This window comes from Corythoichthys intestinalis, chromosome 6 (genome assembly GCF_030265065.1).
Source record: "Corythoichthys intestinalis isolate RoL2023-P3 chromosome 6, ASM3026506v1, whole genome shotgun sequence".
NCBI classification, from domain to species: Eukaryota; Metazoa; Chordata; class Actinopteri; order Syngnathiformes; family Syngnathidae; genus Corythoichthys; species Corythoichthys intestinalis.
In genome coordinates, this window is record NC_080400.1 from 13382841 (window position 1) to 13407822 (window position 24982).

At 39.6% G+C, this 24982-nt stretch overlaps 1 protein-coding gene across 6 annotated transcripts in view; it reads left to right on the top strand.

Annotated features, from left to right (window-relative positions):
* LOC130917051 (roundabout homolog 2-like) overlaps positions 1 to 24982 on the top strand; it is a 796933-nt gene that overhangs the window by 749484 nt on the left and 22467 nt on the right. For all 6 annotated transcript variants that reach the window (XM_057838104.1, XM_057838107.1, XM_057838108.1 and 3 more), the window contains exons 24-26: positions 14020 to 14173; positions 17243 to 17506; positions 21464 to 21678. In XM_057838104.1, coding sequence (XP_057694087.1) covers positions 14020 to 14173; positions 17243 to 17506; positions 21464 to 21678 — 633 coding nt within the window. The remainder of the gene's footprint in view (positions 1 to 14019; positions 14174 to 17242; positions 17507 to 21463; positions 21679 to 24982) is intronic.

Sequence of the window (24982 nt, forward strand, 5' to 3'; positions counted from 1 at the left end):
AATATACTGTCCTCACCAGGACGCTACGGCTCGGTCCTGGCTATACAGCGAGCTCAACTCCCAAATGACGATGGACGGCCGTATAATTTGCTGAATCAATTTCGTCCTCGATACCAAACAGGTTCGCATCAACGTAAATAAATGATAATTAGGTGCTATTACAGCAATGACACAAACAGTTAGCATGCGTTCACTAGCATTAGCACATCGTTCAAACAACCACGCAACTGGGTCTAAGTGTCTGATCGCGGGTGGAAAACACACAACAACAACAGAAATGATGATACACAAAGGCGTTGTCTCTGTAGAGATATTTTACAAGCATAAACAATGAACGTAGGTTGGCAGCCCTGTCTCTCTCTTTCGCCCACTCGCTCAGAGACACTGCGTAGCTGTCCGTCTTCTTCCGGCGTGTGAGCGCTCTTCTCCACCTAAACATGTGCGAGTGCACCTACACGTGGGCGTGAAAGTGCCACAAACTAAAAGCATGCATTTCAATATAAAAAAGTTAAGAATACAATTGAACACACATTGCCAAAGGCAGAACACCATAGCTATTTATTCAGATAACTATAGCATAAAGAACATGCTAACAAGTTTACCAAACCATCAGTGTCACTCCAAAACACCAAAATAACATGTGAAATGATATCATAATGTGTTAATAATTTCACACATAAGTCGCTCCTGAATATAAGTCGCACCCTCAGCCAAACTATGTAAAAAAACTGCGACTTATAGTTCGAAAAATACGGTAATCATAGATTATTTTTGCGATTAGTCGACTAATCAGCTGGTATATAAACAGGGATGCACATATTTTTCTTGCCCAGGTTCTCAGAGGAGGACCTGGAGATGTGACTTGGTCCTCATTGAGCTTGAGAGCCGACCCGCCTGATGCGATAAAATTATGACAAGCTTTACTAGAGCCAATTACCTTTAATTAATTATATTAACAATTAACGCTTGATTAACATCAACTGGCACAACAAAATTGCCATTATTTTGAAGTGAAATGCAAAGAAATAAAGATAAAAGCAGTAATTCAAAATAAAGGGCATTCATATGCGGCTCCCACATTAACTCCAAGCCTTTGTAAAAGTGGGATGTCCTCCTTATAAGAGCTCATTGAACGTGAATGTTTAGTTTTGTGAAATGCGAGCAAAAACACGTTTGTCAGTGCATGACGCTGTTCTTCATTAACTTTATTCCACCACTTGTCCATAGGGCGAGTGGGGTCCTGTCTGACATTGATAGTTTGCTTAATTGCCACATGCTCTGTTTTTTTCGTGCTTTTCAAAGTTTGGATGGCTAAAATTCTTTGACCCTACATAAAATGCGCTGCTCTTATCAGTGACATTGGGATTCTCACGGCACATTTTGCACCACATTTCTGTGCGAGCATCATTTGCTTCTAGCCATGGTACCTCCTGCAGCTACTTTTCAGCAAAAGTCCTTTTTTTCAGTAGCTCCGGTGACGTCTCTGTCGTGTCTGTCTTTTGACGGGGGTGGGGGAACACAGAAATAATTACTAAGTGGGTCACATTTCGAGAAGTGATTTTCTCGTGTCTGCTGCAAATACAGTGGTCAGTGGTCAGCCATCGGTACGCAAAAGCGTATGGAAGCCGTTGAGGGCCAGTGCGTTTGTCTACGTCCAGTACACATGCGCGCATGCGGACCACTTGTGTGTACTCCTGTCTATAAACCATATTATTGAATGTTCTCCATTTAGTGCGTTATATTTTCACTGTAAATGTGCATTGGATTCAACTATGCGCTGGATAAAGTTGTACTTATGACATCTTAACTGTTTTCAAAGCAAAAGCAAGTATTTGTAAATACAGTGGTACCTCCACATCAATGGCTTCGACACACGATATTTTCGACATCCTACGTAAAATTTGACTCTCCATTAGGGCTGTCAAACGATTAAAATTTTTAATCGAGTTAATTACAGCTTAAAAATTAATTAATTGTAATTAATCGCAATTAATCGCAATTCAAACCATCTATAAAATATGCCATATTTTTCTGTAAATTATTGTTGGAATGGAAAGATAAGACAAGATGGATATATACATTCAACATACGGTACATAAGGACTGTATTTGTTTATTATAACAATAAATCAACAAGATGGCATTAACATTATTAACATTCTGTTAAAGTGATCCATGGATAGAAAGACTTGTAGTTCTTAAAAGATGAATATTAGTACAAGTTATAGAAATGTTATATTAAAACGCCTCTTAATGTTTTCGTGTTAATAAAGTTTGTAAAATTTTCAATCAAAAAATAAACTAGTAGCCCTATTCTGTTCTCAATGTGTGTGAGTACACAAATTGACAGATAGCGAACATAAGTTCCAAAAAGAAATCAGACGGTGTGGCAAAGTTGCATGGGCTTTACTGAAGTCATCTCTTTTTGACAAGAGCACGTTTCTTGTATTTTTGTAAAACTGAAAATAACAAGGCAATGTGTCAATAACTTGCATAAATCACAAAATAACATAAAATGTACACACACGTGTCCATTTGAGCAGTAGCACTAGCCAATTAGCTCACAAGCATCTCATAATGTAACTGCATTTCACCATATATGTGAACAAATTCAAATACACATCATCAATAACTATCTAATGCTCATGAATATAAACAAAGGAGGAATATAACTCACAAGCGATGCATGTATTAGACACAAACAGTGTGATGGGCTATGAGAACTGCCACTGAATACTGGATGCGGACGTTAGCTGGTCTGAATAGCACTGTCTATTAGTGTGAGTTCGCGTCGACGTATAATCACGTCAGAAAAGCGCGCCGAAGCCCAAATAATCAGCTGCACTGAATCGCCAGCAGAGGGCGACATTACGCCACAGAACATATGCAAGTCACACCCAAGCGCCAGCAGAGGGCAGAAAAACTCCATAAAACACAATTAACAAGTTGGCCTTTCACGGTACTGACATTTAAATCTGTCTGAGCGGGCCTAGTGCGTTAATTGCGTCAAATATTTTAACGGGATTAATTAAAAAATTAATTAACGCCCATTAACGCGATAATTTTGACAGCCCTACTCTCCATTTGTTTCTACATCCGACGATATGCTCGAAATACAATGATTTATGACAGCGCCGCGGTTTTTGTTTTCCAGCAAGACGGACTCACCTAGGATTTTGAAAACGTGAAAAATCAACATGGGTTCCAACAATGTTAGTGCAGGTGGTGAACAAGTAAAAAGGTGAGGCTTACCATTGAGATGAAGATGGAAATGATATAAAAAAAATATATATATGAGCGTGGGGTGCGCATCCATTTACTGGCTCAACCAAACGCCCGTAGACGGTCTATGGTCTCGGCGGTCATCCTCCGTTCGCAGGCCTTTATAAGTTAAGGTGACAATTAGAGGTGGGAATCTTTTGGCACCTAATGATTCGATTACGATTCAGAGGCTTCGATTCGATTATAATTGGATTATTGATGTTAACCCCCCCACCCCACCAAACATCGCCCCAACCGCCCGCCCGCCCGCCCGCCCGCGCTTCTATTGTTTTGTACATTAGTTTCAAAATTGTTCAAAAATCCTCTCAGGCTAAACCAAACTAATAATTCAGTATCATGTTAACAGTTTAAAACAGTATATAAAATACTCAAGTCCCATTCTGTATCAGCAGCTTTAAACTACATTCAATTAATTTAATAATGTGAATCAACCGTTAAAGTTGTTAAAATTCTCCCGTTATTCCATAATTTTCCTTCTGTCTAATTTCGACATGTCAAAGTTTTAAAACTGTTTCATCATTTAAAGATGGATTCAAGTTAAGATTTTGCCGATTTAGGAGTATTTTAGATTAAAAGTTAATTAGGTTCGCTACAACAGAGCCTTCTAGAGAAGTCTACTGCTTTAAGATGGCGGCTGTTAACAACGCGGCAACTACTAAACGGCAAGTGTGTCATTTTGCATCTAGTTCTTTTTACATGTTCTACTGGCGCCGTCTGTCATTTTGCATCTAGTTCTACATATATGTGATATATACTATAGCCGTATGTGGCCGTATGTTTGTAGCAACTAGCAACTGGGCAGTGTTTGAAGTAGCTGTCGGCCGCAGTCAGGTATTATTGTTTTTTTTTTGTTTTTTTTTAATGTAGCGGCAAGAGTTGAACATGATATTTACTCTCTGTCCGTTCCTCATTGCTTCCCGAAGACTGCGCTGACGGTGTTTTAGTTCCGCTTTACCTGGTATATTTCAATAATTAGGATTTTTGTGAATCGTTCTCGAATCTTCCACGGCCGAATCGCTAATAATCTCACAATCGGAAATTTCGCACGCTTCTAGTGACAATTATTATTGTAACATCGCCAAAGAAATCGCCAGCTTCGTCAGGTTTTTAATCATTTATTTCAGAACTTGTGCAACACAACATGCCTACTGTCCGCGCAGCTGAACAAGTGAAGTGAAAGTAAAAAGTCCTCCCTCACGCTGACACGACAGCCACGCGGTGCATTTAGGTACACCACGCAAAATACGTCTGCCACATTAGAACCCGTTTCGTTACATTATTACATGTATTATTATTATTACTATAATTATATTATTATTCCATTTTTTATTAATAATTTATTTGTTTTGCTCCGTGTAGTTGCGATTTGCAATAGTACCAACAGTATTTATTAAGGATCTAGTGTAGGTTTTCAGCTGTGGAACGAATTAATGGAATTATAATGGATTCTTATGGGAAAATCCTGCTGAACATACGACCATTTCGACTTACAAACAAGGTCCTGGAACGAAATAACCTCATATGTAGAAGTACCACTGTATGTAATATTGATTAATTACAAAGTTAATCCTATGTTTTCATCGAAAGCTACATCAAGCAGTGAATATTTATATATATATTTAATTACAAAATAAACACAATTAATACATGTATAAATTCATGAATTATTTTTTTTTTCCTTTTTTGATTTAAAAAATATAAAATGAAGCATAATTTTCACTGTAGGTTTTCCTTTTCCTTAAAAAATCTCTTGAAAAAACATGTTTTAAAAAAATACACATAAAAAAAAATACAACATTAAAGATAAGACAATTTAGAATTCGACGATGTCTCCGACTAATCGACAAAACAAAATAGTTGTTGATTAATCTAATACACATAGCAGTCCTATTTGAAATCTTGGGTTTTAAACACTAACCACAGTTTTCAAGCGGAATACTTGCATGAAACCCTCATTGGAAACAGTTTTCCTCTTTTTTTTTTTTTTATTCATTCACCGCTTATATATATATAAGAGTCTGACAGACAGCTGTACATATGCACACTCGTACTTACCATTTGAGATGCTCGGCTGGCTAGAGTGGTGAGAGTACCATCCTCATTTCCCTTCTTTCCCTAATGGTGTCCCTCACCACCACCTGCAACACTAACACTATATTGGTAAATTACAATGTCATTTGGTGGAAGCCCAACCTCTTCTGCCTTAATCTGAAGTACTAAGTGAGTGAACAATATATATTTAGGTTAGGTACAGAATGCCCTAAAGATAACATTTTTTACCCGCAGAATGAGCAATTAGCATAATTCAGCTTGAGGGCAGAGGGCAACAGATTTTGATTTTAAATGTCCTGATATTTCAAAGCATTCATGATGCCACGCACCCTAACAAGGCTCCCAGGGCCTTTGAAAGCAAAACAGCTCCACAGCATCACTGACCCACCGCCATACTTCACAGTGGGTATGAGGTGCTTTTCAGCATGCGCATCTTTCGTGGCACGCCGGACCCACTTAGAGTGTTTGTTGCCAAAAAGCTCAATCTTGGTCTCATCTGAAGCCTTCACTTGTATTGAAGGTTGGATTTTTCTCTTTTTTTCCATTAAGGTCCCATATTATTAGAATTTATATATATTAGAAGCTAAAAAAACACATCTTAACCAGGGGTGCCAATAATTATGGAGGGCACTGTATTCTTATGGGAAAATCCTGCTCGACATAAGTCCTGGAATGGAATAAATTCATATGTAGAGTACCACTGTACAGTATAGTTTTCAACAATGTGTATTCTACTGCTTACATCCAGAAGACAAATGGACTTGAAACACACAGTAACATTTCTTTCTTTGCCTCAAATTATTTACTGAATTCTACCTAAAAGTTAGAGTGAAACGTTCCAATTATCTCAACTATTTATTAGCTTCATTGCGCAATATAAATAATTATTTCAATTCAACCTGCAATATACAGTGGTACCTCTACATATGAATTTAATTCGTTCCAGGACCTTGTTGGTAAGTCGAAATGGTCGTATGTCAAGCAGGATTTTTCCATAAGAATACATTATAATTCCATTAATTCGTTCCACAGCCCAAAAACCTGCACTAATTCCTTAGTAAACACTGATTGTACTATTACAATTGGCAATGACAGATAACAGAACAAATTATTATACAAAAGTTATGAATAAATTCTAAATAAAAATTGTAATAATAATAATATAATAATTCCTGTAATTATGTAATGAATCGGATTCTGATGTGGCGGACGTATTTTGCGTGCTCTACCTGAATGCACAAACGTTCGGTAAAGATTTTACGTTCTCTGTTCATGTTTTGCTGTTGGCGTCAACTGCGGCTAGACTTGATACTCAAATTTTAAATCAAACACCTCATCTGAAACCCAAACCCAGGGCTAAAACCCACATTCAAAATAGGAGCCTTACATGTATAGACCCTACCCACGTGACGTCACAACTCCGCTCTCCTGAATGGTACCGCCCACTTGTCCGTCAAAACATAGTGTTAACCTGTTACGGCTACGTACATTTCTCCTATTTACGGCGTGTTTTTCTGCTCCTTAACATTAATAATCAAAATGGTGAACGCGTGTGTGGCTGTTGGTTGCACTAACAGAGAAGATGGAAGGAGAGACTTGAAGTTTTACTGTATTCCGAGGGATCCAAAGAGGAGAGCGAAATGGACGGCTGCAATTCGACGTGAAAACTGGGCACCAAAAAATCACCACAGACTATGTAGTAGTCATTTTATATCCGGTAAGATGCATTTAAGATATACTTAGAGGGTTTTGGGCTGACAAATAACCACAATTAAGATCATTGCAAGGCTAATCGCCGACAACATACGACGTAGTACGACATAGTTTCAAATTCAAGATGTTTGTGACTTCCCTTTCTTCCACCATCGTTATTTTTTGAATAATATTTAACTGGTACCAAGTGAAAGAAACTGGCCTCGTCTACAGGGCTGACAAATAACCACAATTAAGATCATTGCGAGGCTAATCGCCGACAACATACGACGTAGTACGACATAGTTTCAAATTCAAGATGTTTGTGACTTCCCTTTCTTCCACCATCGTTATTTTTTGAATAATATTTAGCTGGTACCAAGTGAAAGAAACTGGCCTCGTCTACGGGGCTGACAAATAACCCAAATTAAGATCATTGCGAGGCTAATCGCCGACAACATACGACGTAGTACGACATAGTTTCAAATTCAAGATGTTTGTGACTTCCCTTTCTTCCACCATCGTTATTTTTTGAATAATATTTAGCTGGTACCAAGTGAAAGAAACTGGCCTCGTCTACGGGGCTGACAAATAACCCAAATTAAGATCATTGCGAGGCTAATCGCCGACAACATACGACGTAGTACGACATAGTTTCAAATTCAAGATGTTTGTGACTTCCCTTTCTTCCACCATCGTTATTTTTTGAATAATATTTAGCTGGTACCAAGTGAAAGAAACTGGCCTCGTCTACGGGGCTGACAAATAACCACAATTAAGATCATTGCTAGGCTAATCGCCGACAACATACACGTATGTATGTAGTGAGAGTGCTATCGCTAAACCATATAAACATTAAAAGCCTTAACTCCATTGACAAACGACATGAAATACATTAGACTTGACAGTGGATGTTAGCAATAACAAAAGATTTTGAATTGAAAATTTCGTAACTCACCTTTCCAAGCACAAGATAGATTCCTGCCAAATTTTCGTGGACGAGGACCTGTTTCACCCAACCAGCAACGAAGTATTTATAAGCCTCCAAGCTCTTGAAGTTTTTCAAATTTTCGTGAGAATAGGCTGATTTTGTGTGGACAAGATAATTGTAAATATCAGCGTAGCAGATGTCAGGCAGACAGGGCGAAGACAGTGGGTCGAAAAACATCGATTTGGGCATCAAATATGGATCTGGCGACTGTATAGAACGAAGCTTTTCCACATAACGCCTTTTATGCAACACATCCAGTGAGTTTACGGCATCAGAAAGCACCGGGTCTTCCATGAAATGCATTTTAAATTCCTCGATCAATTGAAAACAATGCTAATACAGAGACAAAATGACGGACAAGTGGGCGGAACCACACAGCGAGCACGTGGTTTTGTGACGTCGGTGGGTAGGGTATATTAGTGATCAGTAGCACTATTAATATACAGTGGGCATTATATTTTGGTGAAATTGTGTTTGATAATTATGTCTTGAATCCTGCAAAACTCATGGGTGTAGACTGCATTTGTGTGGCAAACTATCTAACTTTCAATGATGTTTTAATAACATAGCATATACGCCATCTTCCTCCATGCGGAGATGCATTATCGACACTCGTTACGCTATGTTACAAAATAATAGTGTTTAACGTTCCGTACAATTTCCAAGCAAATTCCCACGAGAACCTGTTATTTCGGTCCACATACGGATATGAACCAACCAAACCAAACAACTTGGACTGCTCCAAAGTTCCAGTGCATGTGCTGTGTGTGTTAGTGCTGTCGTAAGCATAGCGTATATATTCTTTGTCATCTCACCTTACTGTTTTGTTTGTTTTTTTGTCCACCAAGCCAAATAAAATACAAGATGCTTTATGGTTATTTTGATAGCCGTCACCGCTCACGAGTTATGTGCGGCTCAGAGTCGCTGCCCTGCGGCTTCCCCATCTCAGCACCCAATGAAAACAGAGCGGGAGTCAGGCCCGCACATCCTGCACTTACTCGGTATGCTGGGAGTGCCCAAAAACCTTGGGGTATAAATATGAAAAAGGGTGACTATATTTAGAAAGCTCACTGAAGAGCAGAGAGGCCCCTTTGGTTTGTACGTCGGAGAAGATGGCTCGACTACTTGTGTAATTCATGTCTCGCTGCCCGGCCGCAGCCCTCGCGCTCTGTACTTTTCATATTTGGAGGGTAACTGTGGTGCCAGACCACCATCCTTTTTCCAAGAAGAACCAGAAGAGGGTCATTTGTATTATTGCTGATGTTTATTGCTCAAGTCAAGTGTCGCCCTGAAGAAGCATTTAATTCACGAGGAGTATCAAATCTGCATTAAATATACTTTGAAATTCTAATTCCAAAGCCTATCTCCAACCCTTAAGATTGGAAAATGTACTTTAAAACCTAAAAAATGCTAGCAAATAAAAATATTGTTATGTATGATATTGGAATTGATATGTAACCAGTTTTGATGGTGGTAACATCATGTCGCACCTTCTCTCATTGCCCCCCCCCCCCCCCCCCACCACCTTTATCTGCAGACTTATTGGAAAAGGTGCTCTGTGTTTAGAATAGGAGTGGGAACCTCTTGACACCTCACGATACGATACGATTTGAGATACAAAGCTCACGATAACGAGGGTCCGACGATATGGCGATTAGGGCTGCAGCAATTGATTATTTTAGTAGTTGATTAATTGATGAACTAGTTAGTTCGAATAATCGAGTAATCGCTTAAAGAACATGAAAAATTAAAATACCTGGAATGAGCCTCAAACGGTATAAAAAAATAAATACATGGAAAATGAATGAATTAATGAAAATGAGGATCTATGTACAACAAAAGAACAATTGGCTAACTTACATAGCAAAAGTTCGCTAGCTTAAATGCTATACAATACTAACGGTTTTTTTACAATGCTCTTGACAAATGGTTCGGACTCATATTCCAACAAAAACGGCTAACTATACCTGTAGACTAAATAACGAATGCATTAAAAAACATTAGCCCAAACAAAAACTTACGTTGGTCTTAACAGGGAGCAATAATTCAGCCATGTGAAATGAGCCAGATCAGAGGGCATTGTATCCACCCTAATCAATAAAACTAAATGTAAACACTTACAAAATAAACCATTACAACGCCACTTTAATTAAACGAATACTCGAGGCAAAAAACTTAATTCGAATATTTTTTTTCTTATCGAATCCTCGAGTTAATCGATTAATCGCTGCAGCACTAATGGCGATACAACGATTATCGATACATTGTTCAGGAAATCATTATTCTGCAAAGAACTAATAAACAGAAAAACAAGCTTCTCCTGTGAATTGGAAACAGTTTATCACTAGTAGACGTCCAATCCGTTTGAACGTCTATGGCCGTCAGTAGCAGCCAATGCCAGGCAATGAGTTAATTTTGGGCCATTTAAGGTGATTTAACTGTTGATTTTCAGTTACTTCCTGTTGATTTTGGGGTATTTTATGGGTCACTTCCAGTTCATTTTGTGTTTCAGACCTGGGAATCACCCTAATGAATAGGCAGTGACTCAAACTCAACAGGAAATGACCTGGAAATGCCCTAAAATGAACAGCAAGTGACCTATAAATACCCTGAAACGTTCCCAGTCTAAAAGGATTGGGTGTCGAGCACCGTCAAAGCAGCCTTAGAGTTAACTGAGACACTATTATGGTTGAAGATTTTGATAGCAACTTGTTGGTTCTTTTTTTTTTTTTTTTTTTTTTTTTTAAGACATTGACACCTATTTAAAATGATATCTCGATTCTTGCAGGAGCATATCGATAACCTTTTGGGATACAAAGTATCACGATAAATCACCATTTTGATATTTTGTCACACCCCTAGTTTAGAAGGTTAGGATAACATGACTCCCCGAGAGCTTAAAAGAGTGTATTAGCAGCTGAAGCTAGAATGTAGTCAGAATCAGTAGTCAGCACACCTGACTGCCACAGCAACAGTGTTGGTTCAAACTCCAGTAGAATAAACTGAAGAAAAGGACTCGTGTACATCTGATCAGTTACACACTAGTAGATTTACAGTCGTTTGATTTAAACCCACATAGAAAATATATCTAATATAATAATACAATAAATTTTGTTCTTTTTGCAATATTTCACTGAACGTCACTTTGCTGCAAATAGAAGGCGAGTGTGAATTATTGGATGATAACGAACTAGTCTTTTTCCCTAACTGTCAGTAATTGATGATGTATTAGTTTCTATTAGGATTATCTGACATAATTGCAGGGGTGCCAATACTTTTGGCCAGCAGTGTACATAATCAATGTACCGTATTTTTCGGACTATAAGTCGCAGTTTTTTCATAGTTTGGCTGGGGGTGCGACTTATACTCAGGAGCGACTTATGTGTGAAATTGCTAACACATTATGATATCATTTTTTATGTTATTTTGGTGTTTTGGAGTGACACTGAAAGTTTGGTAAACTTGTTGGCATGTTCTTTATGCTATAGTTATCTGAATAAATCTTAATAGCTATGGCCATGTTCGCGTTCTGCCTTTAGCAATGTGTGTTCAATTGTATTATTGACTTTTTTATATTGAAATGCATGCTTTTTGCCTGGTATACAAGACTCACCGTTGTTCCAGAGATTGATTCTGGCGACCGTCCGGCAGATCAAATTCCGAGGGCGGAGCAAGCCATAGCAAACAGACAGCGGAGTGGACCAATCAGCAACGGGCAGACGTGACTTTGTTAAAGCGACAAGTAATTAGCGTGAGCGGAGAATGGAGAAGTTTATTCAAAATGACTAGCGCGAGCCATGTTGACTGTTGTCAATGACTTGTTTCGATGTGTTTTGGGTATTTTAAAACTGGTTTTTACCGCGGATTGGAACATATTCTCGGCTCTCCCGTACGCCATCTGTGTTGTTGTAGAGACGAATTTTGGCGCGCAAGAGTGACGTTACTCATTAAGAACACGTCACGCAAATAAACGAATCTGATTGGACGATTGATGTTGTACCTTGCTCGAGAGGCCGTTAATGGGCTGGGTCCCAGACTATTTCTCACAGTGTTTGAAAAATACAAGGAGAATAGTCTGGCTGTGCCAGGCAACATGCTTTTAGTTTTAGGCGCTTTCACGCCCACGTGGGGGCACACTCGCACTTGTTTACGTGAAGAAAGGCGCTCACACGCCAGAAGAAGACGGACAGCTACGAGAGCGAGTGGGCGAGAGAGAGGGAGAGAGAGAGAGAGACACGGCTGCGAACCTACGTTCATTGTTAATGCTTGTAAAATATCTCTACAGAGGCAACGCCTCTGTGTATCATCTTTTCTGTTGTTTTGTTTTCTCCACCCACAATCGGACACTTAGAGCCAGTTGTGTGGTAGTTTGAACGATGTGCTAATGCTAGCGAACTCATGCTAAACGTTTGTGTCATTGCTGTAATAGCACCCAATTATCATTTATTTACGTTGATGCGAACCTGTTTGGTATCAAGGACAAAATTGATTCAGCAAATTATATGGACGTCCACCATAGTCATTTTGGAGTTTAGCTCACTGTATAGCCAGAACCGAGCCGTAGCGTCCTGGTGAGGACAGTATATTTGCATTTCGTTGTTCATGCATCATGTAACATTACACTGTACACTTATTCAGCATGTTGTTCTCTATTGTATTTTATATTAAAGTGTCTTTCAAGATGATATATCTGTTCTATGTGCTGGATTTTATCAAGTAAATAGCCCCTCAAAATACGACTTATACGCCGATGCGACTTATATATGGTTTTTTTCTCTTCTTTGGGCATTTTATGGCTGGCGCGACTTATACTCAGGTGCGACTTGTAGTCCGAAAAATACAGTATATACATATATATATCAACAACTTTCCTACTATTCTTTGACATCATGAACGTTATTTTGTGAATTAAGTTGCTGGCTGCTCCTGATGGCAATAAATGTTAAATCCATTTGCTGCCAGCCCTCCCATTCAAAATGGATGCAATTTCTATCGCTGTCAAGGGGACTGATATGTGATCCTTCAAAGACAGTGAATGAGTAATATTTTGGTCTGTTATTCCTCACATTTTGATTTTTTTGCAATCTTATTCATTATTTGGTCATTATTATTTTTAGATATTATCTGTAGTACGGTTTTACCAAAGATGTAAATGTACTTTACGCATGTATTGTAGCAAAGTCAAATTTTGGTATTTTGCATAATACATTGTTCGACATTTTAACCTTTTTGTGTGTGTTACTTTAACATTTTTTGTCCAAACAGTGTTTAAAATGGAACTACATTCATGTGACAGATCTAAAATGGCTTGAAAATGAGTTTTGAATAGCATAAAATTTCCTTTGGGTGTCTTTTAGGGATAATACTGCATGAACCACGACAAAATTAGTCTTTGAAGTGTGTTTTTAACAGAGGAGGGGAAAAAAGGGGGTTTCTTGTATAAAACACGTTGCTGACCCAGCCGGCAGCTGTACAAAGACGGATGGGACAGAAGGGGAATCAGTTTTTGGAAGGATGCGGGTGAAAATGGATGGGGTTAGTGGCTCTCTGGTGTAATAAAAGAAATGAAAGTAGTAATAGACTCTGGGCGAATTGCATTAGGACCACACCGACTCCACACAAGCCATTCATTATGATGATGCGGCAGAGAGTGAGATTTTTTTTTTTCCACTGTGGAACCAAAAGCGTGGAGTGAAAGAAGGTTGGGTGAGAGATGGGTGGAGCACCAAGGTCTGTCAACGGCTCCTCGCTGCTGTTTCTATGGAGATCGGAGGCTTTTCAGCCAATCGATCAATGGGAGGATGCTTTTCATCAGGCAACCTTGAATTTTTGTGTGTAGGCAGCAGCTTGTTGAAAGCCTCCAATTCACTGACATTTTCAAGGGTTTTCGTCTTTTTTTTTTTTGCCTGTGCTGAAATTGCCTCTAATTGGATAAGAATTTCTTTGTGTAGTCTGATTTATATTTACTACTACGTGTTCTCTAATAGAAATGGTCTGTTTTAGGTGGCAAGGGAGGAAAGAAGAAGAAGACAAAGGCCGGTTCTAAGCCCCCGAAAGTCAACGGTTCCAATTGGGCCAATGTCCCCTTACCCCCTCCCCCCATTCACCCGCTTCCTGGCACAGACATGGACCACTATCCCAATGAGCACCACGACGGGTAGGTTTAATGAGATCATATCAGTACTGGCAAAAAATGTTACAGGTAGGGTACAGGATACGGGCCTGCAAATCAAGATAATTGATTGGGCTCAGGCCGGGTCGGGCTGGGTTTTTTAGGCCCGATCTTACCTCTAAAAAATGTAACCCAAAATTTGTGTTTTGTCAAATTGACAGTTTTCGGAATACTTTTGTCCAAGAATTTCATATTTTCACCACTGCTGATATTTGTAAAGCCGTGGATCTGCAGCAAAGAGAAGCATCTATATCATTAAAAAAATAATAATGTGCATATGGCTCCAGACCCATTCCCTAATCCAGTGTTTTTCAACCGGTCTTCTTGGTCTCACACAAAATTACACACGGTCCTGAGACCAAGATTGAGCTTTTTGGCAACAAACACTCTAAGTGAGTCTGGCGTGCCACGAAAGATGCGCATGCTGAAAAGCACCTCATACCCACTGCCCTCTGCCCGAAAGCTGAAGATGGGTCGTCACTGGGTCTTTCAGCAAAACAATGACCCTAAACATATGGCCAAATCTACACACAAATGGTTCACCAGACGCAAAATCAAGCTCCTCCAATGGCCATCTCAGTCCCCAGACCTTGTTTTGTTGGCAAAAGGGGGTTGTACAAAGTATTAACACCAGGCTTGCTCATAATTGTGACACACATTATTTGATGTCAAATAATTTTGTCTTTATGTGGGATTTTTTTTCCCCACTGAATGAATGCACTTGTCTTGAAGGTTGGATTTTTCTCATTTTTTCCATTAAGGTCCCATATTATTTGAATAAAAAAAATATATATTAGAAGCTAAGAAACACATCTTTTTCAGGGGTGCCAATAATTATGGAGGGCATTGTACATCATTTGATTAGCCTCGTCAAGTGTCAATATACACGAAAGTGTCCTTTCCATTTTATCCATATGGGACAATCCTCCCCGTGTTTTATTCCAACACATTGTTGAGGACAGGAAGGTGGCTGATGGCTAGAAATCCGAGCAGTTCTTGAACACGACACTAGCAGCTATCCAACAGCGCCATGGTGCCAAGCGAGCTTATATGTCATCTCCAAATGAAACACCCGTTGCTTCAAAACAAGTCAATGGACTAGTTTGTTGGCCTTCGTGAAAACACAGAGAGACAGGCAACTTTTTTGAGAAAAACTACAAAGAAAGTCCTCAAAGCCAGTTACCTTGCTGCTGAACTTGTTGCTAAATCCAAAAAGTCCCACACTGTGGCAGAGATATTAATATTACCTGCCTGCAAAGCCATTGTCAGCGAGATGCTTGGCCCTGAAGGCGTTAAAGACATTGGTAAAGTCCCCCTCTCTGATAATTCTGAGCTTTTCAAGTCTAACTGCTAAAAAAAAAAATTTAAAAAAATAGAGAAGTACAGAGAGCTGTTGAATAAGATTCCTGCCAGGATATTGTGTTCATCTAAACAGACACAGGTTTCATACTGAGTAAGTAAAAAAATATTGAGAAAACAATTTATAATTAAATATACTGTACAGAAAGTAATTTTGGAACATTTTTGGGTTATGGTGTGCCGCAAGATTTTTTCCAATGTAAAAATGTGCCGTGACTCAGAAAAAGTTGAAAAACACTGCCCTAATCTATAGGACGCATTCATGAATGCAGAATAAATCCACAACTAACACATATGGTTTCAAATGAATCTATTTGCCTGATTCCACATGGGAGTCTTGATGATGGCTTGAATGTCACGAACACTGAAACATCTCTTTTGGGGTGCCTCTGTCAGGTAGCTCACATGTCCCCTTGCTCTCTGTTTCCTATCTCGGAGAGTCATCTCCTTTATTAGGTTGGGTGCCAAATGAGGGGCAATGTGTGCTGTAAATCTCTTCATGGCAGCAGATTAAAGGTGTACTATTCTACACTAGGGTGCACTGACAAATTTCTTTTATGTAAATTTTCTTCCTTCTATCATGAGTCATGAGCTAGCAAATCCCATACAGTTAGGTCAGTACTTCTCAAATAGTGGGGCACGCCCTCTCAGGGGGGTGCAGAGCCATGCCGGGGGTGAAGTGTGTGACCTCGGGGAAACATATTTTCTTGCCGTATTAGAATAAAGTGTGCTTGCACACCCACTGTGGGTAGCAATGGTACTCTAATTTTCAGATTGTGCGTAGTATTTTTGAACCAAACAAGAGCACACAACAAAGAGCACTGAAGATATGAAGAGATAGACAAGGATATATAACGAAGCGTATGTAGCGTTTGGCTTTTAGCTTTGACTTTTAATACAGTAGGAGACCAGGAAAGACCAGTCTCTTGACTATGTCTAAAAATGTTTGCAGTGGACAGCGGGAAGCCAAATCAATTAAGAAGTCACTTAAAGACATTAGACCACGATCCCATTGATTGGCCGCTTGATTATTTTTAAGCAAAAACGCCAAATGTTACCAGCAATCGTCCCCTTTTGTACATCAGTAAACCAGCGAGCACTGTTAGCATACCCGGTGCAAACCCTATGCCATAGCAAAGGAGCTGATACTGCCAGCAGCAAAAACAATAACTGGCCCTTTGTCCAATAACACTTTCATTTTTGTTCTATTTTTTGTTTTTTTCGCTCAAATTGTTTGGCATATTGTCGTCACAAGATAATGTTTCTAATCAATTTGAATTAATTATTATTGATTTTATTAAATTTTATTTTTCAGTATGAAATTGTCAAAAATGTACCTTGAATGTATTTTTACAGTTAGGATGTGACTTTTTTTTCCAAAAAGTATTTTCCTTTACAAACAAAACAATTTTAATAAAGTTATCCTTTATTCTAAGTTGATCTATATTACTTTTTTATATGCAGATCTTATACTTATAATAATAATTTTAGAGACATATGGTACTATTTACAGTGGCAGAAGAGAGTTGTTGGGGGACGCGAAACGTTTACGTCTTCCTTGGTGGGGGGCATAATAGAAAATAATTAAGAAGCACTGAGTTAGGTAAACATGAAATTTCCCATATTTAGGTGTGTCCTCTGCATACTTTTGTTAAAGAAATTATTCTCCTGAAATTCATTTTATTTCCCGATCAGGTATGAGAGCGACGGTTGGGGTCCGCCGATGCCGGTGCAGACGTACCTCCATCAGGGCTTGGAGGATGAGCTGGAAGAAGAGGAGGAGCGTGTGCCCACCCCGCCCGTCCGGGGGGTGGCGTCTTCCCCAGCCGCCGTCTCCTTCGGACAGCAGTCCACGGCTACCCTCACCCCGTCGCCACGGGACGAGATGCAGCCCATGCTCCAGGCACATCTGGACGAGCTGACCCGAGCCTACCAAATGGACATGGCCAAGCAAACATGGTAACATAATAACAACACCGTACACTCAACTATGATTGCTTGCTTCATTCGTTTTTGTATTGTATATTGTACTAAAGTAAGCATTTAGAGCACTCGAGCGTTACTCAAGCGTTACAGCAAGTTTTTGAATAGACTAAAGTAAGCATTTACAGCACTCGAGCGTTACAGCACCAGCGAACAAGCAACATCTTACAATTTCACAATGATTGTCAACTGTCACAAACCTGTAGTAAACTTTGAAAAAGTGATATATATATATATATATATATACATGGCAGAAAACACTCAGGTGACTTGAAGTTCCGCTCTGAGACCCCCAATTTGGTCAAATTTCAAAATTGTGCTATACGCATGTGTGATACATCATTGGAAAGCTTAAAATCTTAATTTTCTGGGGGAAGAAAACATTTTTAACAGGAAGGCATTTTTGAAAAAAAATAAATAAATTTAAACAGCAAAACCCTATTTGGAGGTGAGAGCACGCGAGAGCAGAATTACAGACGCCATGAATTTAACGAGATATCATAGACTTACCTTGTTTCGATCCAAAAAGTCCATGTAGCATGTGTTACCGAGTGTCAAGACACAGCTTTGAATGGCCACAGCTGGATTTTGGGGGGATTTTATGGGTGAAACATGGTCATATCACAAGGGTCGCGATGCAGAAATCGCAGACATCAAGGAGTGGTCGAGCTCTTCTTTTTCATATATTTAGCCTTTTAAAAGTTTTTTTTTCCAATTTTTCTTTGTTTGGAACGATTATTTATCATCTAACATATTGGAGAAAATGAGACAGTAATGAAAAAAATACAATTAAGTGATAGTTATGAGGTAGATATCCGTGACTTTTTTACAGACGCCATTTTTTCATTGTGACATAATTTGTTTAAAAGTTTAAAATATGCGAGTGAATATTTTTTTTAAGTCTTTTTTTTTTTTTTTTTTTTTTAAACGAAATATGAGACATCAATTAATGATTCTAAGCTAAAAACAACAGACATTTTGAATAATAAATATAATTAATTACCTTCGTTTTATGACTGGGTTGAAACAAAAGCGGTTGCGCGTCGTCTGTAAACGGGGGTTTTCAGGGTAAAACGGACAGTTTAGTTTGTTTATATATATATATATATATATATATATATATATATATATGGTGGAAAACTGAAAAAGCAGTTTCTGCTGTTGCACTCCTTTTTAAAAGAAACTGCTGTATTTTAAGCCAAAACAACTGTTTTTTTGATAGAACAATATGTCTATATGCTGCCATAGCAGATTCGTGGCGCATTAAGCCCCCAAACTATTTTTAATTTGTCCGTCTTACCCTGGAAACCCCTGTTTACAGACATCGCGCAACTGCTTTTGTTTCAACTCAGCCATAAAACGAAGGTAATTATTTATATTTATTATTCAAAATGTCTGTCATTTTTAACTTAGAATCATTAATTGATGTCAAATATTTTGTTTAAAAATAAAAAAACGACTTTAAAAAAATTATTCACTTGCATATTTTAAACTTTTAAGCAAATAATGTCACAATGAAAAAAAATGGTGTCTATAAAAAAGTCACGGATATGTACCTCATAACTATCGCTTAATTGTATTTTTTTTTGTTACTGTCGCATTTTCTCCGATATGTTAGATGATAAATAATCGATCCAAACAAAGAAAAATTAAAAACAACGTTTAAAAGGGTAAATATATGTAGAAAAAAAATCTCAACCACTCTTTGATGTCTGCGATTTCTGCATCGCGACCCTTGTTATATTACCATGTTTCACCCATAAAATCCCCCAAAAATCCAGCTGTGGCCATTCACAGCTGTATTTTGACACTCAGTGATACATGCTACATGGAGTTTTTGGATCAAAAGGAAGTACGCGATAATATCACATTAAAATTGTGGCGTCTTTAATTCTGCTCTCACTTGCTATCACCTCCAGTTAGGGTTTTGCTGTTTATTTATTTATTTATTTATTTTTTAAAAAGGCCCTCCTGTTCAAAATTTTTCTTCCCACAGAAAATTGTAAAATTCTCTGAAGAACACGATGCACAAATTCTCTCTGGGAGAGAAAATGCCTGCAGCAAGCGAAAAAAATGCACTCACACCATTAAATATAAACTGCTACTTCAGCCTGACAGTTTAAAAAAACACACAACCTGTACGTATATTTGTATGGGATTTTAAAACGCTTACTGTACGCATATTCGCCAGCGGCAGCAGGATTGATTCTTTTGCTGCTCTAACATTTACTCTCTGTGTCGCCTGTGTGTGCAGTGGAGATAAACCCATTAATCATTTCATTTTAATGGCACTCTTGCTACTGTGCTTCCAGACCCCATGTCTTCGTATTTACACACACGAACATGCAATACATTCCAGCGCTGTTGTGCTCATGCAAGTCAGATAAAGGCCATGCTTCTTTCTGAAAAGGATGAACAGATGCTGATATTCGGATATTCACTGGTAATCATGCACAGAGTGAGTGGTTATTGTCAGGAACTAGATGTCATGTTAGTTGCATTAATGACTAAGTTGGTTCGAGAGCTTTTGTGACAAAACAAGAATGTTGGTAATTACACGCCAACATCAAACACAAGCAATGTAGAGCACGACGACCCTCCTCCGACTCTGGAACGCACACTTCTTTGCATTCCACATTAATGGGTCATTGTGTATGTTCGGTAGAATTAGCGGGATGCTTATACAGCATGATTATTCTGGTTCTTACTCGGGGTGTGACAAAATATCGAAATTGTGATATATCGTGATAGTTTGTATCCCAAAATGTTATTGATATGCTCCTGTAAAGAATTGAGGTATCGTTTTTATAAAGGTGTCAATGTTTTTTTAAATGAAATATAATAAAAAAAAGAACCATCAAGTTGTTACCAAAATCTTCCACCATAATAGTGTCTCAGTCAGAGGCGTAGCAAGGGTCTCCGTGGGCCCCAGGCAACATGGGGCCTTCGAGCGTGTGCAAGTAAGGGGGACAGTTGGACTTGGAGCAATAGCATATTTAATAAAAGTCTAATAACGCTTCGCTCTCATAGAGCGCTTTTTAGGACACTCAAAGTGCCCCACCCCCATTGTGTTATTCATTCACTCCACACTCAGAGGATGTAAGCTTCTATTGTAACCACAGCTGCCCTGGGAAACACGCCCTACACTTGTCGCTGCAACAGTGCAGTAAAGCTGCGTGTGCTAAATCTGTTGGCCCTCTTAGGGCCCCTGTTGGCTGGCGGTGCTAGGCAATTGCCTGGTTTGCCTAATAGGATGCGACGCCTCTGGTCTCGGTTAACTAAGGCTGCCAATGACTGTGCTCGACGCCCAATCAATTTAGACTGGGAACGTTCGTTCATTCAAAACTAGAGCATTCACAGTCATTCGGTCCGATTTTCGGGGCATTAACAGGTCACTTGCTGTTCATTTTAGGGCATTTCAAGGTTATTTTCTGTTGAGTTTGAGTCACTGCCTATTCATTTGGGTGATTCCGAGGTCACTTCCTGTTCTGTAACTCAAAATAAACAGGAAGTGACCCATAAAATACCCCAAAATCAACAGGAGGTTACTGAAAATAAACAGGTAAATGACCTTAAATGGCCTAAAATTACCTTATTGCCTGGCATTGGCTGCAACTGAAGGCCAGAGACGTTAATCCGTTTGAAGTAGGGAGGGATGGCAGCGAATGAACGAATGTTCATTCGCTGCCACCCTCCCAGTTCAAACGGATTGGATGTCTACTAGTGATAAACTCATTCCAATTCACAGCAGAAGCTTGTTTTTCTGTTTATTAGTTCTTTGCAGAATAATGATTTCCTGACCAATGTATCGATAATCGTTGTATTGCCATATCGTCAGATCATTGTTATTGTGAGCTTTGTAAAGCAATTCGTATCATATCGTGAGGGACCAAGAGGTTCCCACTCATAATTCTAACATTCCTTGCTTGACAGGCACATTCAAGGGGGGGCCCTTCCGCCCCAGGCTCCGGCCCCTCCGGTGGGCTATGTGTCAAGCACAATGGTGTCCGACATGGAGACGGACCTGCCGGACGACGAAGGCGAGGAAGACGACGACGAGGAAGATGAAGGGTACGGAGCCAGGCATCCCCGTGGAATCGAGCACACGCCAGGGTCTAGCATGGACAACCTGGACAGCTCTTTGACAGGTGGGCAGATGTTTTCAACCAGTTTTTGAGGGCAGTCTTACAATATATGAATTAGTGTAACATGTGGTGCATTTACTGTAGTCTTTGCAAATGTACTATTTTTTATGGAAGGCAATCTAAATTACCCATCCTGAAGGAAGTTCCGGACAAAGTGACGACAAGCGAGCCGTCCACCCATCCACTCCACACTACGGTGTGGAGTTGAGAGCCCCGCAATTTACCATAAAGTGCAGTTCGGAAACATCCATATGGTGGAGCCTTGGTAGTTTTTTATTATTTTCATTTTACTGAAGGCTCGCTCTCCTCCAGCTACAGTCACTGGCAAAGACAAGAAAATGTGTAGCACTTGAGTGCGCCAGAGCGGGGTCAAACCATTCTCTGCTAAGACAGGGTGGGGGCGTTGTGCAAAAAAAGGGGGAAAAATATATATTTGAAGTATTGAATATGTTAAAGTTTTTATGTATATATCGAGTAGAACATAATATTTAATCAGACAATGATTTAAATAAAAAAGAAATATGTTAATGTAAAGTAGTCATTCAGGGGCCCCTATGGTCCTGAGGCCCGGGACAACATACCCAGTTGCCCCCTTGGTATGCCCTTCCGTCCCTATGCAAACTTACAGTGGGGCAAATAAGTATGTAGTCAACCACTAATTGTGCATGTTCTCCCACTTGAAAATATTAGAGAGGCCTGTAATTTTTACATGGGTAAACCTCAACCATGGGAGTCATAATGTGGGGGGGGGGGGAATCACATTGTTTGATTTTTAAAGAATTTATTTGCAAATCATGGTGAAAAATAAGTATTTGGTCAATACTAAAAGTTAATCTCAATACTTTGTTATGTACCCTTTGTTGGCAAAAACGGAGGCCAAACGTTTTTTGTAACTCTTCACAAGCTTTTCACACACTGTTCCTGGTATTTTGGCCCATTCCTCCATGCAGATCTCCTCTAGAGCAGTGATGTTTTGGGGCTGTCGTTGGGCAACACGGACTTTCAACTCCCTCCACAGATTTTCTGTAGGATTGAGATCTGGAGACTGGCTAGGCCATTCAGGGACCTTGAAATGCTTCTTACGAAGCCACTCCTTTGTTGCCCTGGCTGTGTGTTTGGAATCATTTTCATTGTCAATGCCCTTGCTGATGGAAGGAGATTTTCACTCAAAATCGCTATATACATGGCCCCATTCATTCTTTCCTTGACACAGATCAGTCGTCCCGGTTTGTTTGCATAAAAACAGGCCCAAAGCATGATTTTTCCACCCCCATGCTTCACAGTGGGTATGGTGTTCTTTGGATGCAATTTGGTATTCTTTCTCTTCCAAACACGAGAACCTGTGTTTCTACCGAAAAGTTCTATTTTGGTTTCATCTGACCATAACACATTCACTGTCCTCTTCTGGATGATCCAAATGCTCTCCAGCGAATCGCAGACGGGTCTGGACGTGTACTGGCTTCAGCAGGGGGACACGTCTGGCAGTGCAAGATTCGAATCCCTGGCGGACATAATTTTCACTAGGTCCCCCTGTGTGGTTCTGGGATTTTTGCTCACCGTTCTTGTTATCATTTTGACGCCACGGGGTGAGATCTGGCATGGAGCCCCAGATCGAGGGAGATTATCAGTGGTCTTGTATGTCTTCCATTTTCTAATAATTGCTCCCACAGTTGATTTCTTTACACCAAGCGTTTTACCTATTGCAGATTCAGTCTTCCCAGCCTGGTGCAGGTCTACAATTTTGTCTCTGGTGTCCTTCGACAGCTCTTTGGTCTTGGCCACAGTGGAGTTTGGCGTGTGACTGACTGAGGTTGTGGACAGGTGTCTTTTATACCGATAATGAGTTAAGACGGTTGCCATTAATACAGGTAATGAGTGGAGCCTCGTTAGAAGAAGTTAGACCTCTTTGACAGCCAGAAATCTTGCTTGTTTGTAGATGACCAAATACTTATTTTCCACTCTAATTTGGAAATAAATTATTTAAAAACCAAAAATGTGTTTTCCTGGGTTTTTTTTCCACATTCTGTCTCTCATAGTTAGGGTTTACTCATGTTGACAATTACATGCCTCTCTAATCTTTTCAAGTAGGAGAACTTGCACAATTGGTGGTTGACTAAATACTTATTTGCCCCATTGTACGCCCTTGTATTTAAGGCTGCCTTTTCTTAACGTGTCAGTTTTTTAAAATTTCACAGTCTTTAATGTGTTTCAGTCTTCCTCAGTTCTTTTTTTCCCCAACATTAATGAATATGCTGCGGCGTCACGTCTCAGTTGTTTTCTCATCTCTTGTGACAGTTTCCTGATTGTTGTCGTTCATGCGGCGTGTTGCACATGGCTCTGCAATGGGTTAATTTATATAAGAACATGAACAAGCAATGTCCCTCCATCAAGTTTTTAAGCACCTCTGGCACACTCTGGGGAATTATAATTATCACCCCCCTACCCCCCCCCCCCCCCAAAAAAAAAAAAAAAAAAAAAAAAAAGACGATAAGAAAGTCCATGAATTTTAAACAGGCAAGTGAGAGGGAAATTAAAAGGGTGTCTGGCGCCGTGCGGCTGTATCTCATGAAGGAGATTTGAAATAAAATTCACGTGTGGCAGTATTTCCATTCCATACCATTTCCATTTTTACAACTCTCTGAAAACTTTTACTGCCATCTGTCAAGAGAGGGGAGGGTTGGGACATATGAAGGGCACGACATGGCCACTACCGCTAACACACTGACCGCCACAAAAGACCGCATAAAAGAAACAACCAGCGTTTGGCCATCAAATTGGCTGGTGCGATGTAAAACGAGGGACGCCTTTCCCCTTTGACCAATTTAAGTGGAGAAAGTCTATCAGGAAATGGGTTGAAAGCAGAAGAGAAAAAAGAAGAAGCAGAAAATATCCAAAGGGAATAAAAGGTTTGGCTCGCTGCTCCGACCCGTCAGTGGCGGGTAAAGTACTTTTCCATTGCATGATGGAACAGTGGTTTTGCTTGTGCTGACACATGCTGCAACTGATGTATTTAAGGGAATATAAAGTGGCAATGGCGCCCTAATCTGCCACATCTCGCCTGCACTGTATTACTCCGAAGACAGCACTATTTCTTCTAATCTCTTCGTCGGTCACAACCCCCCCATCCTGTCGCTTGACACCCAGAGCAGGGGGGGGATAAGGGGAAGATAGAAATGGTGCCAGTTGTGACGGCAGAAGATTTATAGCGGCTACTGTTCGCTGGCTGTACAAATAACAGTACACTTCCTGTCAAGGCTCGATAGATTTGTCATTGTTTTAGACAAATACAAAATTGGTAGTTTGCATA